This window comes from Staurois parvus, unplaced genomic scaffold (genome assembly GCF_062004578.1).
Source record: "Staurois parvus isolate SC_StPar_1 unplaced genomic scaffold, SC_StPar_1.0 ptg000449l, whole genome shotgun sequence".
Classification (NCBI taxonomy): Eukaryota; Metazoa; Chordata; class Amphibia; order Anura; family Ranidae; genus Staurois; species Staurois parvus.
Genome location: NW_028318245.1, coordinates 1,260,001 through 1,276,444, shown reverse-complemented (window position 1 = coordinate 1,276,444; position 16,444 = coordinate 1,260,001). Strand labels below are relative to the sequence as shown.

At 46.0% G+C, this 16,444-nt stretch overlaps 1 protein-coding gene across 1 annotated transcript in view; it reads left to right on the top strand.

Moving 5' to 3' along the window:
• Positions 1–16,444, top strand: part of LOC149453249 (uncharacterized) — a 65,425-nt gene that overhangs the window by 48,580 nt on the left and 401 nt on the right. Inside the window, 6 exon segments of the mRNA XM_089688612.1 lie at positions 10,747–10,875; positions 11,147–11,281; positions 11,505–11,855; positions 11,955–12,029; positions 12,137–12,278; positions 15,128–16,444. The exon segment at positions 15,128–16,444 is cut by the window's right edge and continues 401 nt beyond it. Coding sequence (XP_089544738.1) covers positions 10,747–10,875; positions 11,147–11,281; positions 11,505–11,855; positions 11,955–12,029; positions 12,137–12,278; positions 15,128–16,444 — 2,149 coding nt within the window.

The following is a 16,444-nucleotide window of genomic DNA, read 5'->3' as shown; positions in this document are numbered from 1 at the left end:
ATCATATACAGCCCAGGGTACAGAGTGCAGGGGTCAGGAGTATGTTATATACAGCCCAATATACAGAGTGCAGTGGTCAGGAACATGGCATATACAGTTCAGCATATTGAGTGTGGTGGCCAGGAGTTTATCATATAGAACCCAGGATACAGGGTGTAGTGGTCAGGAGTATATCATATACACCCCAGGGTACAGAGAGCAGTGGTCAGGAGTATGTCATATACAGCCCAGGGTACAGAGAGCAGTGGTCAGGAGTATGTCATATACAGCCCAGGGTACAGAGAGCAGGGGTCAGGAGTATGTCATATACAGCCCAGGGTACAGAGTGTAGTGGTCAGGAGTATATCATATACAGCCCAGGATACAGGGTGTAGTGGTCAGGAGTATATCACATACAGCTCAGCGTACACAGCGCAGTGGTTAGTCCGATGACAGTATTAGAACCATGCCAGTCATATAGTCACTAGTAAGGATAGTCCATTCTGAATACAAGTCCGGACCAAACACCGGCTGTTCAGAAGTTTGTCGGAAAGTCAGACTTTGAAGGCGATCGGCGTGGACAGACGTGATGGCTTCCAGCTGTTATTGGATGCTTAGGAAGAAATGGCTGCTTACCTACCACTGACATCACCTGACCCATTCACTTACATGGCCAGGACTCGCGTGCCACCTGAACCAATGGGGGGGGGGGGGAATGGAGATGCACATCATTGGCAAAATACGGCCATAGTTGTGTACATTGGGGAATCGAGGTTTCACAATGGCGTTACAACGAGGGACTTTTTTTTTCTATTATTAAAGAGCTAGTATGAACGAGCGCCCCATACTCATTCACATAGAGGGGCTGTATCTGGAGGTGACACCAATCCTTGTATTATGAGGTGAGGGGGCACTGATCCTTGTATTATGAGGTGGGAGGGACACTGATCTCTGTTTTATGGGGGGTGACACTGATCCCTGTATTATGGGGGGGTGACATTAATCCCTGTATTATGGGGGGTGACACTGATCTCTGTTTCATAAAGGGGTGACACTGCCCCCTGTATTATGGGGGATGACACTGATCCCTGTATTATGGGGGGGTGACACTGATCCCTGTATTATGGGAGATGATACTGATCTCTGTATCATAAAGGGGTGACACTGCCCCCTGTATTATGGGGGATGACACTGATCCCTGTATCATAAAGGGGTGACGCTGATCCCTGTATTATGGCGGATGACACTGATCTCTTTTTCATAAAGGGGTGACCCTGAATCTTGTATTATGGGGGATGACACTGATCCCTGTATCATAAAAGTTTGACCCTGAATCCTGTATAATGGGGAATGACAATGATCTCTGTTTCATAAAGGGGTGACACTGCCCCCTGTATTATGCGGGATGACACTGATCCCTGTATCATAAAGGGGTGACACTGACCCCTGTATTATGGGGGATGACACTGATCTGTTTTATAAAGGGGCGACACTGCCCCCTGTATTATGTGGGATGACACTGATCCCTGTATCATAAAGGGGTGACACTGACCCCTGTATTATGGGGGATGACACTGATCCCTGTATCATAAAGGGGTGACACTGACCCCTGTATTATGGCGGGTGACACTGATCTCTTTTTCATAAAGGGGTGACCCTGAATCCTGTATTATGGGGGATGACACTGATCCCTGTATCATAAAAGGGTGACCCTGAATCCTGTATAATGGGGAATGACAATGATCTCTGTTTCATAATGGGGTGACACTGCCCCCTGTATTATGGGGGATGACACTGATCCCAGTATCATAAAGGGGTGACCCTGAATCCTGTATTATGGGGGATGACACTGATCTCTGTTTTATAAAGGGGTGACCCTGAATCCTGTATTATGGGGGATTACACTGATCTCTGTATTATAAAGGGGTGACACTGATCCCTGTATTATGGGGGATGACACTGATCCCTGTATAATAAAAGGGTGACCCTGAATCCTGTATAATGGGGAATGACAATGATCTCTGTTTCATAAAGGGGTGACACTGTCCCCTGTATTATGGGGGATGACACTGATCCCCGTATCATAAAGGGGTGACCCCGAATCCCGTATTATGGGGGATGACACTGATCTCTGTATTATAAAGGGGTGACACTGATCCCTGTATTATGGGGGATGACACTGATCTGTTTTATAAAGGGGCGACACTGCCCCCTGTATTATGGGGGATGACACTGATCCCTGTATTATAAAGGGGTGACACTGACCCCTGTGTTATGGGGGATAACACTGATCTCTGTTTTTCTGTTTTATAAAGGGGTGACACTGATCCCTGGGGGATGACACTGATCTCTGTTTTATAAAGGGGTGACACTGACCCCTGTATTATGGGGGATGACACTGATCCCTGTATCATAAAGGGGTGACACTGACCCCTGTATTATGGGGGATGACACTGATCCCTGTATCATAAAGGGGTGACACTGATCCCTGTATTATGGGGGATGACACTGATCTCTGTTTTTCTGTTTTATAAAGGGGTGACACTGATCCCTGTATTATGGGGGGTGACACTGATCCCTGTATTATGGGGGATGACACTGATCCCCGTATCATAAAGGGGTGACCCCGAATCCTGTATTATGGGGGATGACACTGATCTCTGTTTTATAAAGGGGGGACCCTGAATCTTGTATTATGGGGGATGACACTGATCCCTGTATTATGGGGGATGACACTGATCTGTTTTATAAAGGGGTGACACTGCCCCCTGTATTATGGGGGATGACACTGATCCCTGTATCATAAAGGGGTGACACTGATCCCTGTATTATGGGGGATGACACTGATCTCTGTTTTTCTGTTTTATAAAGGGGTGACACTGATCCCTGGGGGATGACACTGATCTCTGTTTTATAAAGGGGTGACACTGACCCCTGTATTATGGGGGATGACACTGATCCCTGTATCATAAAGGGGTGACACTGACCCCTGTATTATGGGGGATGACACTGATCCCTGTATCATAAAGGGGTGACACTGAACCCTGTATTATGGGGGATGACACTGATCCCTGTATCATAAAGGGGTGACACTGACCCCTGTATTATGGGGGATGACACTGATCCCAGTATCATAAAGGGGTGACCCCGAATCCTGTATTATGGGGGATGACACTGATCCCAGTATCATAAAGGGGTGACCCCGAATCCTGTATTATGGGGGATGACACTGATCTCTGTTTTATTAAGGGGGGACCCTGAATCCTGTATTATGGGGGATTACACTGATCTCTATATTATAAAGGGGTGACACTGATCCCTGTATTATGGGGGATGACACTGATCCCTGTATCATAAAAGGGTGACCCTGAATCCTGTATAATGGGGAATGACAATGATCTCTGTTTCATAAAGGGGTGACACTGCCCCTGTATTATGGGGGATGACACTGATCCCCGTATCATAAAGGGGTGACCCCGAATCCTGTATTATGGGGGAGGACACTGATCTCTGTTTTATAAAGGGGGGACCCTGAATCCTGTATTATGGGGGATTACACTGATCTCTGTATTATAAAGGGGTGACACTGATCCCTGTATTATGGGGGATGACACTGATCCCTGTATTATAAAGGGGTGACACTGACCCCTGTGTTATGGGGGATGACACTGATCTCTGTTTTTATGTTTTATAAAGGGGTGACACTGATCCCTGGGGATGACACTGATCTCTGTTTTATAAAGCGGTGACACTGACCCCTGTATTATGGGGGATGACACTGATCCCTGTATCATAAAGGGGTGACACTGACCCCTGTATTATGGGGGATGACATTGATCCCTGTATCATAAAGGGTAGACACTGATCCCTGTATTATGGGGGTTGACACTGATCTCTGTTTTTCTGTTTTATAAAGGGGTGACACTGATCCCTGTATTATGGGGGGTGACACTGATCCCTGTATTATGGGGGATGACACTGATCCCCGTATCATAAAGGGGTGACCCCAAATCCTGTATTATGGGGGATGACACTGATCTCTGTTTTATAAAGGGGGGACCCTGAATCTTGTATTATGGGGGATGACACTTATCCCTGTATTATGGGGGATGACACTGATCTGTTTTATAAAGGGGCGACACTGCCCCCTGTATTATGGGGGATGACACTGATCCCTGTATCATAAAGGGGTGACACTGACCCCTGTATTATGGGGGATGACACTGATCTCTGTTTTTCTGTTTTATAAAGGGGTGACACTGATCCCTGGGGGATGACACTGATCTCTGTTTTATAAAGGGGTGACACTGACCCCTGTATTATGGGGGATGACACTGATCCCTGTATCATAAAGGGGTGACACTGACCCCTGTATTATGGGGGATGACACTGACCCCTGTATTATGGGGGATGACACTGATCCCTGTATCATAAAGGGGTGACACTGATTCCTGTATTATTGGGGATGACACTGATCTCTGTTTTATAAAGGGGTGACACTGATCCCTGTATTATGGGGGATGACACTGATCTCTGTTTTATAAAGGGGTGACACTGATCCCTGTATTATGGGGGATGACACTGATCCCCGTATCATAAAGGGGTGACCCTGAATCCTGTATTATGGGGGATGACACTAAACCCCGTATTATAAAGGGGTGACCCCGAATCCTGTATTATGGGGGATGACACTGATCTCTGTTTTATAAGGGGGACCCTGAATCCTGTATTATGGGGGATGACACTGATCTCTGTATTATAAAGGGGTGACACTGATCCCTGTATTATGAGGGATGACACTGATCTGTTTTATAAAGGGGCGACACTGCCCCCTGTATTATGGGGGATGACACTGATCCCTGTATCATAAAGGGGTGACCCTGAATCCTATATTATGGGGGATGACACTGATCTCTGGTTTATAAAGGGGGGACCCTGAATCCTGTGTTATGGGGGATGTCACTGATCTCTGTTTTATAAAGGGGTGACACTGATTAGTGTCATCCCCCTGTATTATGGGGGATGACACTAATCTCTGTCATCCCCCTGTATTATGGGGGATGACACTAATCCCTGTATCATTCGGAGGTGAAACACTATGAGACATTTCTCAGGACTGCAGTTCTTCTGAGTTCCACAAGGTAGAACTTTGCTCAAGATAGGAAGTCTCTATGGAAGACAGGAAGTGATGTCAGGTACAGACAGGAAGTCTATAGAAGGCAGGAAGTGATGTCAGGTGCAGACAGGAAGTGATGTCAGGTATAGATGAGACGGAAGTTCCATGTGGCACGAACTAGGGAGGAGACATTGCTGGAATTGACAGGTAATAGTTTCTATTCACACCCAGTAACCACCATCCCCCCCATCCTCTTCCTCCATACTCACTGTGATGTCCGTCCTCTTCCTCTATACTCACTGTGATGTCCGTCCTCTTCCTCTATACTCACTGTGATGTCTGTCCTCTTCCTCCACAGTCACTGTAATGTCTGACCTCTTCCTCCATAGTCACTGTCATGTCCGTCCTCTCCTTCCATAGTCAGTGTGATGTCCGTCCTCTCCCTCCATCGTCACGTCCGTCCTCTCCCTCCATCGTCACGTCCGTCCTCTCCCTCCATCGTCACGTCCGTCCTCTCCCTCCATCGTCACGTCCGTCCTCTCCCTCCATCGTCACGTCCGTCCTCTCACTCCATCGTCGCGTCCGTCCTCTCACTCCATCGTCGCGTCCGTCCTCTCACTCCATCGTCGCGTCCGTCCTCTCACTCCATCGTCACGTCCGTCCTCTCACTCCATCGTCACGTCCGTCCTCTCATTCCATCGTCACTGTGACGTCTTTTATCTTCAGCACATGATACACACATATATAGTGTGGAAACCTAGATTAACCCCTTCAGGGGAAGGGAATTTCTCCACTTAGGGGGTCAGAACACTTTCTTCATTTTGAACTTAAATTCTAGTAATATGGTCCTCCAGACAAACAGCACTGACAGTAAATAGAGAAGACCATGACCATACATGGCCTACAAAGGGCAATTGTTACACTACAGAGGCAGCCAATGTGCACTCATTATAATATGCAGCCAACACAATGATGGAGTGCCGGGGTCAGGAGTATGGAGCACAGAGCCCCTTACATTGCTGGTCAGGAGAAAGAAAACATTTCCCAGCCTGCCATGAAGAATATGTTCCATCTGTGGTGTTGGAGGGTGGAAAATACTGAGGGGTCTGAGGGAACTAGAGGAGCTGGAAGGCTGTAATAGGGATATAGACTCTGGGGGCCTCTGAGATGATGGTGATTCTGGAGGACTCCTAGGAGTTAGTCAGGGCTCTGAGGGAAGAGGAGACTGTGGGGCTCAGGGATCTCTACGGTAGGGAGGAGAGTTCTTGGTCTATGATGGTCCACCAACCTGCACTTTTCAGACCTCCTTACAAAACACCAGCCAGGAGATGAAGGCAGCCTTCACCTTATTCTCTTGCTACTGGTCAAGCAAGCCATTGCAGGATACCAACTGGAATGAAAAAGGGAAGTCCACTCGGTACGCACTGGATGTTAGAGGATCTGTCTGCGCCGACTTGCTTAGCAGGTCTTTGTTGGGGGTTTGAAGGAGCCATCCAAAACCTTCCCATGAACGCAGACTGTGCCAGAGCCTGGTACCGGAATTCAGAACACCAGGAACCCATTGCCACTCTGTACAAGGTCCTTGATACTACAGTGTGCTTGGAAACGAAGAGAACAAACTACTCGTCCCCACGCTGGGCTGCCATTGGAGGGATGAGAACAATGGGGGTGCTTTAGGAACATATTAGCCAGTTCATTCCAATGGGAAACCATTATAAAGAGCTAAGGAAAAGGCTTATAAAAGAGAACAGAATGGCCTTTTAACACCGCCCGGCCTATAGCAGATCGATGGACGGGCGGGACACTCGCTGTTGTGACTGGGCATCATATGACGTCCTGTCAAAAATGAGCTGCTTGCTGGACCGCGCCACGATCTGTCACCAGCTTTGTCCCGTGACATATCACTACACCGGCCCGTTGCCAGTGTCATGTGACCTCTGTGACCAATCACAGCAGATCACATGTCAATTGTATACAATGGATGGCTTCCTGTCATGCCATCCATTCTATACAATTATGTTGTTAGCTGTGACTACTCAAGGCAGTCACATGATGCAGACAGGGCCAATCACAGCCCATCTTTATCATGTGATCAGCTTTGCCCAATCACAACAAAAGACTGAATGAATCAGTTTCATTCAGTAACAATTGCAAATATCAGTTAAATACTTCGGTATTAGCAATCATAATTGTTAAGAAAAAAAAAAAAAAATCCTGATCACTCGCCCAGAGTAGTTCAATGTTACTATGGTAACATTGTATTGCTTTGGTCACAGTGTGCTGAAAAAAAAATAATAATAAAAATAAAATTTATAAAATAATAAACATTTGAAAAAAAAATACAAATTGAATTATTATTATTTTCACCAACGTAATGTAGCAGAATACATTTTGACCTAAATTTATGAAGAAATGTTATTTATTTGCAAAATTTTATAACCAAAACGAAGAAAAGTGTGTTTTTTTTCAAAAGTTTAGGGTTTTGTTTAAATTTAGCAAAAAATAAAAAACTCAGTGGTGCTTAAATACCACCAAAAGAAAGCTCTATTTGTTTGAAAAAAATGATAAAAATTTCATATGGGTACAGTGTTGCATGACCGCGCAATCGTCATTCAAAGTGCGACATTGCTGAAAGCTGAAAATTGGCCTGGGCAGGAAGGGGGTGACAGTAACGGGTATTGAAGGGGTTAAAGAATTTAGCCAGGTTATAGCCGGATCGTTATTCCTAATTTCACAGACAGCTTAAAGCGACATCGGAGTACCACAAACCAAAAGAGCTGTTTAATTTTTAATATTCAAAGCAAATTCCCCCATCTATATCTCCATGCTTTATTTGGAGTATCATCTTGAGTAAGGGTAGATGATTCATGTAGCATCTACTTCCTGGAATCCATTTGCCCTTAGCTCAGGCACGCAGGTAGGAGGGTGTGCTTAGCTGAGAAAACCCTTCCTCCCTCCTGAAGACTCCTGTCGGGAATGGACTGGCCAGCAATGGTGGGACTCACCTGCCTTTTGATCTGCAGTACCAGGGCTGGCCAGCGGGTGCTCCCAGCAATCAGAGACTCAACCTTTCAGCCAGCTAACACCTGGAACTGATGATACTGGTGTATTTAAGGGATGGCCAGACTTGCAGACTCTGCCTTGGTGTTGTGTTTGTTCTGGGCCCTGTATCTGTCCTGCATCCTGTTTCTGTTCCTTTGCTGACCCTGCCTGATCTGAACCGCTGCTGACTTCTCCTGCTCTGATCCCGGCTCGCTCCTGACCATCCCTCTGCCTGACCCTCTGTACCACGCTGCTTGCTACCTGTTCTGATCCCTGGCTTGTGACCCTGACCATCCCTCTGCCTGACCCTCTGTACTACGCTGCTAGCTACCTGCTGAACCTGGCCTGTGACCCCGACCCATCTCCGCTTGCTCCCCCTGTACCTACCTGCCCTATTGATATTGACCCGGCCTGCCTGACGACGCTTGCTTGTATGTACTGTTATCTGTGGGTGGTTGGTTTGGTTTGTTTGCACTGTATTATGTTTTAGTATTGCACTGCGTTTATGTTTGTATGGTTAGTGTTAATAAATTATATTGTTTATCACATATCTGAAGTCTGCGTTTCCCTGCGTCAGTCACACACCTCTGGTCACACCTGGGAGCCCTGACAACTCCTGAGATGTATGACATCATTTGCCTAGGCATGGAAACTAGGAAGTAACTAAATAAATGGAAAGAAAAATATTTAAAATAAATATGAAATACCTCCCTATTTACTAATGCTAGCAGAATATGGATTCAAAGTAGTCCATGTTGATTGAGAGAGTGAAGTTCTTTTTTTTTTTTAACAATTGACAAAGTGAAGTTCTGATTGTAAGGACTGGTACCAGCTGATTGGCGAAAGACAAACGTGGTAGCAATATTAAAAAAGGGCTGAGATGTATTCCAGGAAACTGCAGGCCTGTCAGTCTAACATCAGTAGTATGTGGCCAGTCAGTCTAACATCAATATTATGTGACCAGTCAGTCTAACATCAATATTATGTGACCAGTCAGTCTAACATCAATATTATGTGACCAGTCAGTCTAACATCAGTAGTATGTGGCCAGTCAGTCTAACATCAATAGTCTGTGGCCAGTCAGTCTAACATCAATAGTATGTGGCCAGTCAGTCTAACATCAATAGTATGTGGCCAGTCAGTCTAACATCAATAGTCTGTGGCCAGTCAGTCTAACATCAATAGTCTGTGGCCAGTCAGTCTAACATCAATAGTCTGTGGCCAGTCAGTCTAACATCAATAGTCTGTGGCCAGTGAGTCTAACATCAATAGTATGTGGCCAGTCAGTCTAACATCAATAGTATGTGGACAGTCAGTCTAACATTAATAGTCTGTGGCCGGTCGGTCTAACATTAATAGTCTGTGGCCGGCCGGTCTAACATCAATAGTCTGTGGCCGGTCGGTCTAACATCAGTAGTATGTGGCCGGTCGGTATAACATCAGTAGTATGTGGCCGGTCGGTATAACATCAGTAGTATGTGGCCGGTCGGTATAACATCAGTAGTATGTGGCCGGTCGGTATAACATCAGTAGTATGTGGCCGGTCGGTATAACATCAGTAGTATGTGGCCGGTCAGTATAACATCAATAGTCTGTGGCCGGTCAGTCTAACATCAATAGTCTGTGGCCGGTCAGTCTAAAATCAATAGTGTGTGGCCGGTCAGTCTAACATCAATAGTGTGTGTCCGGTCAGTCTAAAATCAGCAGTGTGTGTCCGGTCAGTCTAACATCAGCAGTGTGTGTCCGGTCAGTCTAACATCAGCAGTGTGTGTCCGGTCAGTCTAACATCAGTAGTGTGTGTCCGGTCAGTCTAACATCAGTAGTGTGTGTCCGGTCAGTCTAACATCAGTAGTGTGTGTCCGGTCAGTCTAACATCAGTAGTGTGTGGCCGGTCAGTCTAACATCAATAGTATGTAAACTATCAGAGGGGATGATAAGGGACCATATCCAAGAATTTGCACACGAAAACAGCATTGTTAGTAGAAATCGGCATGGATTCATGAAAGGTCGTTCTTTCCAGACCAATCTGTTAACAATCTATCAGGAAGTGAGCTGCCATCTAGATAAAGGAAGGCCTGTGGACGTGGTGTATCTGGGTTTTACAAAAGCATTCAGTACAGTTCCCCATAAAAGCTTAATTTACAAATTGAGACCATAGGGTGTGTACCTGAATAGAAAACTGGTTACAGGGGCATGTACAAAGGGGGATGATAGATAAATGGGGAAACTATTCTGTTTCAGGGAACTTAAGAAAACACGGGGCCATTCCATAAAATTGGAGGAGAAGCGATTCAACCTTAAACTGCGAAAGGGGGTTCTTTACTGTTAGAGCGGTAAGGATGTGAAACTCCCTTCCACAATCGGTGGAGTCAGCAGAAAGTGTCAATAGTTTCAAAAAAACTTTTAGATGGGTATCTCAGTGAACATAGTATACGGGGATATGATATTGGCATAATTACACGCATACACAAGTTGAACTGGATGGAATGGTGTGCTTTTATCAACCTTACCAACTACCCCCCCCCCCCCCCCCCCCCCCCCCCGTAGACATCCATATCCTATTGTGTGACCGATACCATCCAAATCATTCTTACTTTCATTTCCCAAAGTTATCCGTCTACAAGGAGACTTGTATTGGTCAAATGACGGAACCAATGAGGATGGAGGAGGACCGCAGTCCCATGACTGAGAAGATACTAAACCTCACCCTGGAGATCATCTACCTGCTGACCGGAGAGGTGAGGAGGATTCTGGGAGGTCACATGACATCACTCATCTCTATTAATAAAACACAGACCTGACCGGAGAGGTGAGGAGGATTCTGGGAGGTCACATGACATCACTCTCTTCTCTATTAATAAAACACAGACCTGACCGGAGAGGTGAGGAGGATTCTGGGAGGTCACATGACATCACTCTCATCTCTATTAATAAAACACAGACCTGACCAGAGAGGTGAGGAGGATTCTGGGAGTTTAACAGGATATTCCCATTGGTTCCCCAATACAGAGATTTCCTCTTCTGAAGTCAGGTGATCATATGACCATCACAGTGCCTCCATGTGACTCCCTGACTCCTGAGAGACACAACATGCAGAAGATTCTAGAAGTCACCAAGAAGATGATGAAGCTGCTGACAGGAGAGGTGAGCGGTGCCGGGAATTCTGGGATATTCTCCAGTAACAGACAAGGGATGTGTCTGGATGGTGACTGTATCATTGTGTGTGTCAGGTTCCTATAAGGTGTCAGGGTGTCACTGTCTATCAGGTAGATGAAACTAGAACAGATATCTAAGCTATGAGAGGACATTCTTTCATGTGATCTCTTGTTCTGTTTTACACATATATTCTATCATCTTTGGGGTTTAGGACGAGGAACTGAAAGACATCAAAGCTGAGATTAAGGAGGAAGAAGAGACGTCGGTAAGTGGAGATCAGCAGTCTATGGGAGGGGGAGATCCTCTGTATTCCCGGGATTCCACACAGGAAAGTCACATCATCCCTCACCATCATCAGGTAGATGGATCCAGTCATGGGAACCCACCAGAGAGATGTCCCCATCCTCTGTATTCCCAGGATTCCACACAGGAAGATCACACCATCCCTCACCATCATCAGGTAGATGGATCCAGTCATGGGAACCCACCAGAGAGATGTCCCCATCCTCTGTATTCCCGGGATTCCATGCAGGAAAATCACACCATCCCTCACCATTACAAGGTTGGTTGAATGGAACATGGACTGGTGAGACAATGTGTGGATCTTTTTTATATGTGAAAATGTAATCTTATGCTTTAAATTTCTATCCTCTTGGTTTAGGGTGAAGATCTGAGAAATATAAAAGTTGAGGTGAAAGCAGAAGAAGAAGGTCACACCATCCCTCACCATTACAAGGTTGGTGGAATGGAAAATTTTGAACATGGACTCATAAGGATGATGTGTGGATTTTTTTGTGAGCTAATAATTTACAGCTGATATATTCTATCCTTCTCTTGGTTTAGGGTGAAGATCCGAGAGATATAAAAGTTGAGGTGAAAGCAGAAGACGAAGAGGCGTATGTGAGGGATGAGCAGCAGTCTATGGAGGAGGATGGAATAACGGGGGCATTTATAGAGGAGGACACTCCTACAGAGATCAGTACAGGTGGGTCATCAACACTAAATCCATTCCTCCGCCCATACTGCTCACTGATTGGCACAGAGTAGGGTGGGGGCGGGGTGATATCAGCCTGTAATACCTTATACAGTGGGGCAAAAAAGTATTTAGTCAGCCACCAATTGTGCAAGTTCACCCATTTAAAAAGATGAGAGAGGCCTGTAATTGGCATCATAGGTAGACCTCAACTATGAGAGACAAAATGAGAAAACAAATCCAGACAATCACATTGGCTGATTTGGAAAGAATTTATTTGCAAATTATGGTGGAAAATAAGTATTTGGTCAATATCAAAAGTTCATCTCAATACTTTGTTATATATCCTTTGTTGGCAATGACAGAGGTCAAACGTTTCCTGTAAGTCTTCACAAGGTTGGCACACACTGTTGCTGGTATGTTGGCCCATTCCTCCATGCAGATATCCTCTAGAGCAGTGATGTTTTGGGGCTGTCGCTGGGCAACACGAACTTTCAACTCCCTCCAAAGGTTTTCTATGGGGTTGAGATCTGGAGACTGGCTAGGCCACTCCAGGACCTTGAAATGCTTCTTACGAAGCCACTCCTTCGTTGCCCGGGCGGTATGTTTGGGATCATTGTCATGTTGGAAGACCCAGCCACGTTTCATCTTCAATACCCTTGCTGATGGAAGGAGGTTTGCACTCAAAATCTCACGATACATGGCAGCATTCATTCTGTCATGTACATGGATCAGTCGTCCTGGTCCCTTTGCGGAGAAACAGCCCCAAAGCATGATGTTGCCACCCCCATGCTTCACAGTAGGTATGGTGTTCTTTGGATGCAACTCAGCATTCTCTCTCCTCCAAACACGGCGAGTTGTGTTTCTACCAAACAGTTCTATTTTGGTTTCATCTGACCATATGACATTCTCCCAATCCTCTTCTGGATCATCCAAATGCTCTCTAGCAAACTTCAGACGGGCCCGGACATGTACTGGCTTAAGCAGGGGGACACGTCTGGCACTGCAGGATCTGAGTCCCTGGCGGCGTAGTGTGTTACTGATGGTAGCCTTTGTTACGTTGGTCCCAGCTCTCTGCAGGTCATTCACTAGGTCCCCCCGTGTGGTCCTGGGATTTTTGCTCACCATTCTTGTGATCATTTTGACCCCACGGGGTGAGATCTTGTGTGGAGCCCCAGATCGAGGGAGATTATCAGTGGTCTTGTATGTCTTCCATTTTTTAATTATTGCTCCCACAGTTGATTTGTTCACACCAAGCTGCTTGCCTATTGCAGATTCAGTCTTCCCAGCCTGGTGCAGGTCTACAATTTTGTTTCTGGTGTCCTTCGACAGCTCTTTGGTCTTCACCATAGTGGAGTTTGGAGTATGACTGTTTGAGGTTGTGGACAGGTGTCTTTTATACTGATAACAAGTTCAAACAGGTGCCATTGATACAGGTAATGAGTGCAGGACAGAGGAGCCTCTTAAAGAAGAAGGTACAGGTCTGTGAGAGCCAGAAATCTTGCTTGTTTGTAGGTGACCAAATACTTATTTTCCACCATAATTTGCAAATAAATTCTTTCCAAATCAGCTAATGTGATTGTCTGGATTTTTTTTCTCATTTTGTCTCTCATAGTTGAGGTCTACCTATGATGCCAATTACAGGCCTCTCTCATCTTTTTAAGTGGGAGAACTTGCACAATTGCTGGCTGACTAAATACTTTTTTGCCCCACTGTATATGCTGTTGTACATTACATACTCCTGAACCCTGCACTATATACGCTAATGCTCACAGTGTGCACAACTCCCCTCATCCTCTGAAATTCACAGACCTTAGACAGACTTCATCAGCATGAGACATTTCCTCTCTCCCGAGCACCCCGTTGGTGAGGATGATGTCATTGCCCCACCCCCAGACCATGCCCACACAGTTGCCTGCAGCTCCTGGATACTGGGAGGAAGGGTCTCTGAGGGAGATCCTCTCACAGGAGCCAGGCCGCAGGCAGAGACTAGTAAAGCTGCAGTGGCTGAGATATCTCCATGGGTGGCTCAGAGCACAGTGGGCCCCCTTCCCTTGGGGCCCATGTGCACCACACACACTGCACACATGGATGAGACATCTCCGCCCCGCTGTTCTTCATGACTAAATCATGTACTAAATCAGGAAGCGATAATGAGGGAGGAGTCAATAACCCAATGATGGTGGTCATCAGGATGGGGGAGGAGTCAACCCAATGATGGTGGTCATCCGGATGGGGGAGGAGCCAATAACCCAATGATGGTGGTCTTCAGGATGGGGGAGGAGTCAATAACCCAATGATGGTGGTCTTCAGGATGGGGGAGGAGCCAATAACCCAATGATGGTGGTCTTTAGGATCAGGATGGGGGAGTAGCCAATAACCCAATGATGGTGGTCTTTAGGATCAGGATGGGGGAGGAGCCAATAACCCAATGATGGTGGTCTTCAGGATCAGTTCAGTCTTCATCTTGGTTGTTCTCCTCCCATCCTCACTCTCTGACCTCTGGTGGGGCTCAGCCCCGCTTTTCTTCATGACTAAATCATGGACTAAATAAGGAAGTGCAGTACTTCTTGTGTTGGGAAGATGGCGATGAGTGATAGAGGGGGTGGGGACCCTCGTCCTATAATCCCCTCCTTACTGTCCCTCCTATAAAAGACAGTTCTGGTTGTTTCCTCACTCTCTGACTAAGGTCCATGAATAAAGAAATGACCTGGTAGGAGATCAGAGGAGCCATTTCCTAGTTCCCTTGAGGGTGGAACTGGAAGCTCCTCAGAGACCAAGCTGTCTGATCTGGGGGGAGTCCTGGTTTGGGGGAACCAATCAGCTCCTGTCTAGTAATCCTCTTTGTCTTTGTATTTTAGTCCATGGCCGGGAGATGAGGAAAACCTCTGAGGATTGTCTCACTTTGTCTCCAGACTGGAAAGTAGAAGATGAGGACATCACACAGTATAGTCCAGGAGAAAACCCAGCTCCCTCAAATGTCTATCCGGCACCACTCAGTGTAGATGGACCATCGGATTCCTCTTATCCTGAGGAACCTCAGACTGTGCGGGACCGGGCTGGCCTTCCAAAAGAGAAGAGCTTCTCCTGTCCTGAGTGCGGGAAATGTTTTCGTTATAAATCCAGTTTTAATGTACATAAAAGACTTCACACAGGTGAGAAGCCACATACCTGTCCTGAGTGCGGGAAATGTTTTTCAGAGAAGTCCTATCTTACCAAACATCAGAGATCACACACGGGGGAGAAGCCGTATTCTTGTTCTGAGTGCGGGAAATGTTTTGTACGAAAATCAAATCTGGTTGAACATCAAAAGTCTCACAGGGGGGAAAAGCCATATTCCTGCCCTGAGTGCGGGAAATGTTTTTCCAAGAAATCCTATTTCAACAGCCATCAGAGATTGCACACGGGAGAGTATCTGTACTCCTGCTCCGAGTGCGGGAAATGTTTTACCACAAAGTCATATCTTTCCATACATCGGAGGTCTCACATGGGGGAGAATCCATATTCCTGTTTTGAATTTGATAAATGTTCTGTACAAAAATCAGATCTGGTCACTCATCAGAAGTCTCATACGTCCGAAAAGCCATATTCCTGCCCTGAGTGTGGGAAATGTGTTTCAACAAAGTCACACCTTTCCATACATCAGAGGTCTCACACGGGGGAAAAGCCATATTCCTGTCCTGAGTGCGGGAAATGTTTTGTAAATAAATCAAATCTTGTCACACATCAAAGGTGTCACAAGAGGGAGAAGCCTTTTTGCTGTTCAGAGTGCGGGAAATGTTTTTTAGAGAAGTCCAATCTTAGTTATCATCAGAGACTGCACACTGGGGAGAAGCTATATTCCTGTTCAGAGTGTGGGAAATGTTTTGTAAAAAAATCAGTACTTGTCGCACATCAGAGGTCTCACACAGGAGAGAAGCCATTTTCCTGTTCCGAGTGTGTGAAATGTTTTTCAGACAAGTCCTCTCTTCACAAACATCAGAGATCGCACACAGGTGAGAAACCGCATTCCTGTCCTGAGTGTGGGAAATGTTTTTCAGGGAAGCCCAATCTTTACAGACATCAGAGGTCTCACACAGGGGAGAAGCCGTTTTCCTGTCTTGAGTGTGGGAAATGTTTTTCACAGAAGTCAAATCTTTACCAACATCAGAGATTGCACACAAGGGAGAAGCCTTATG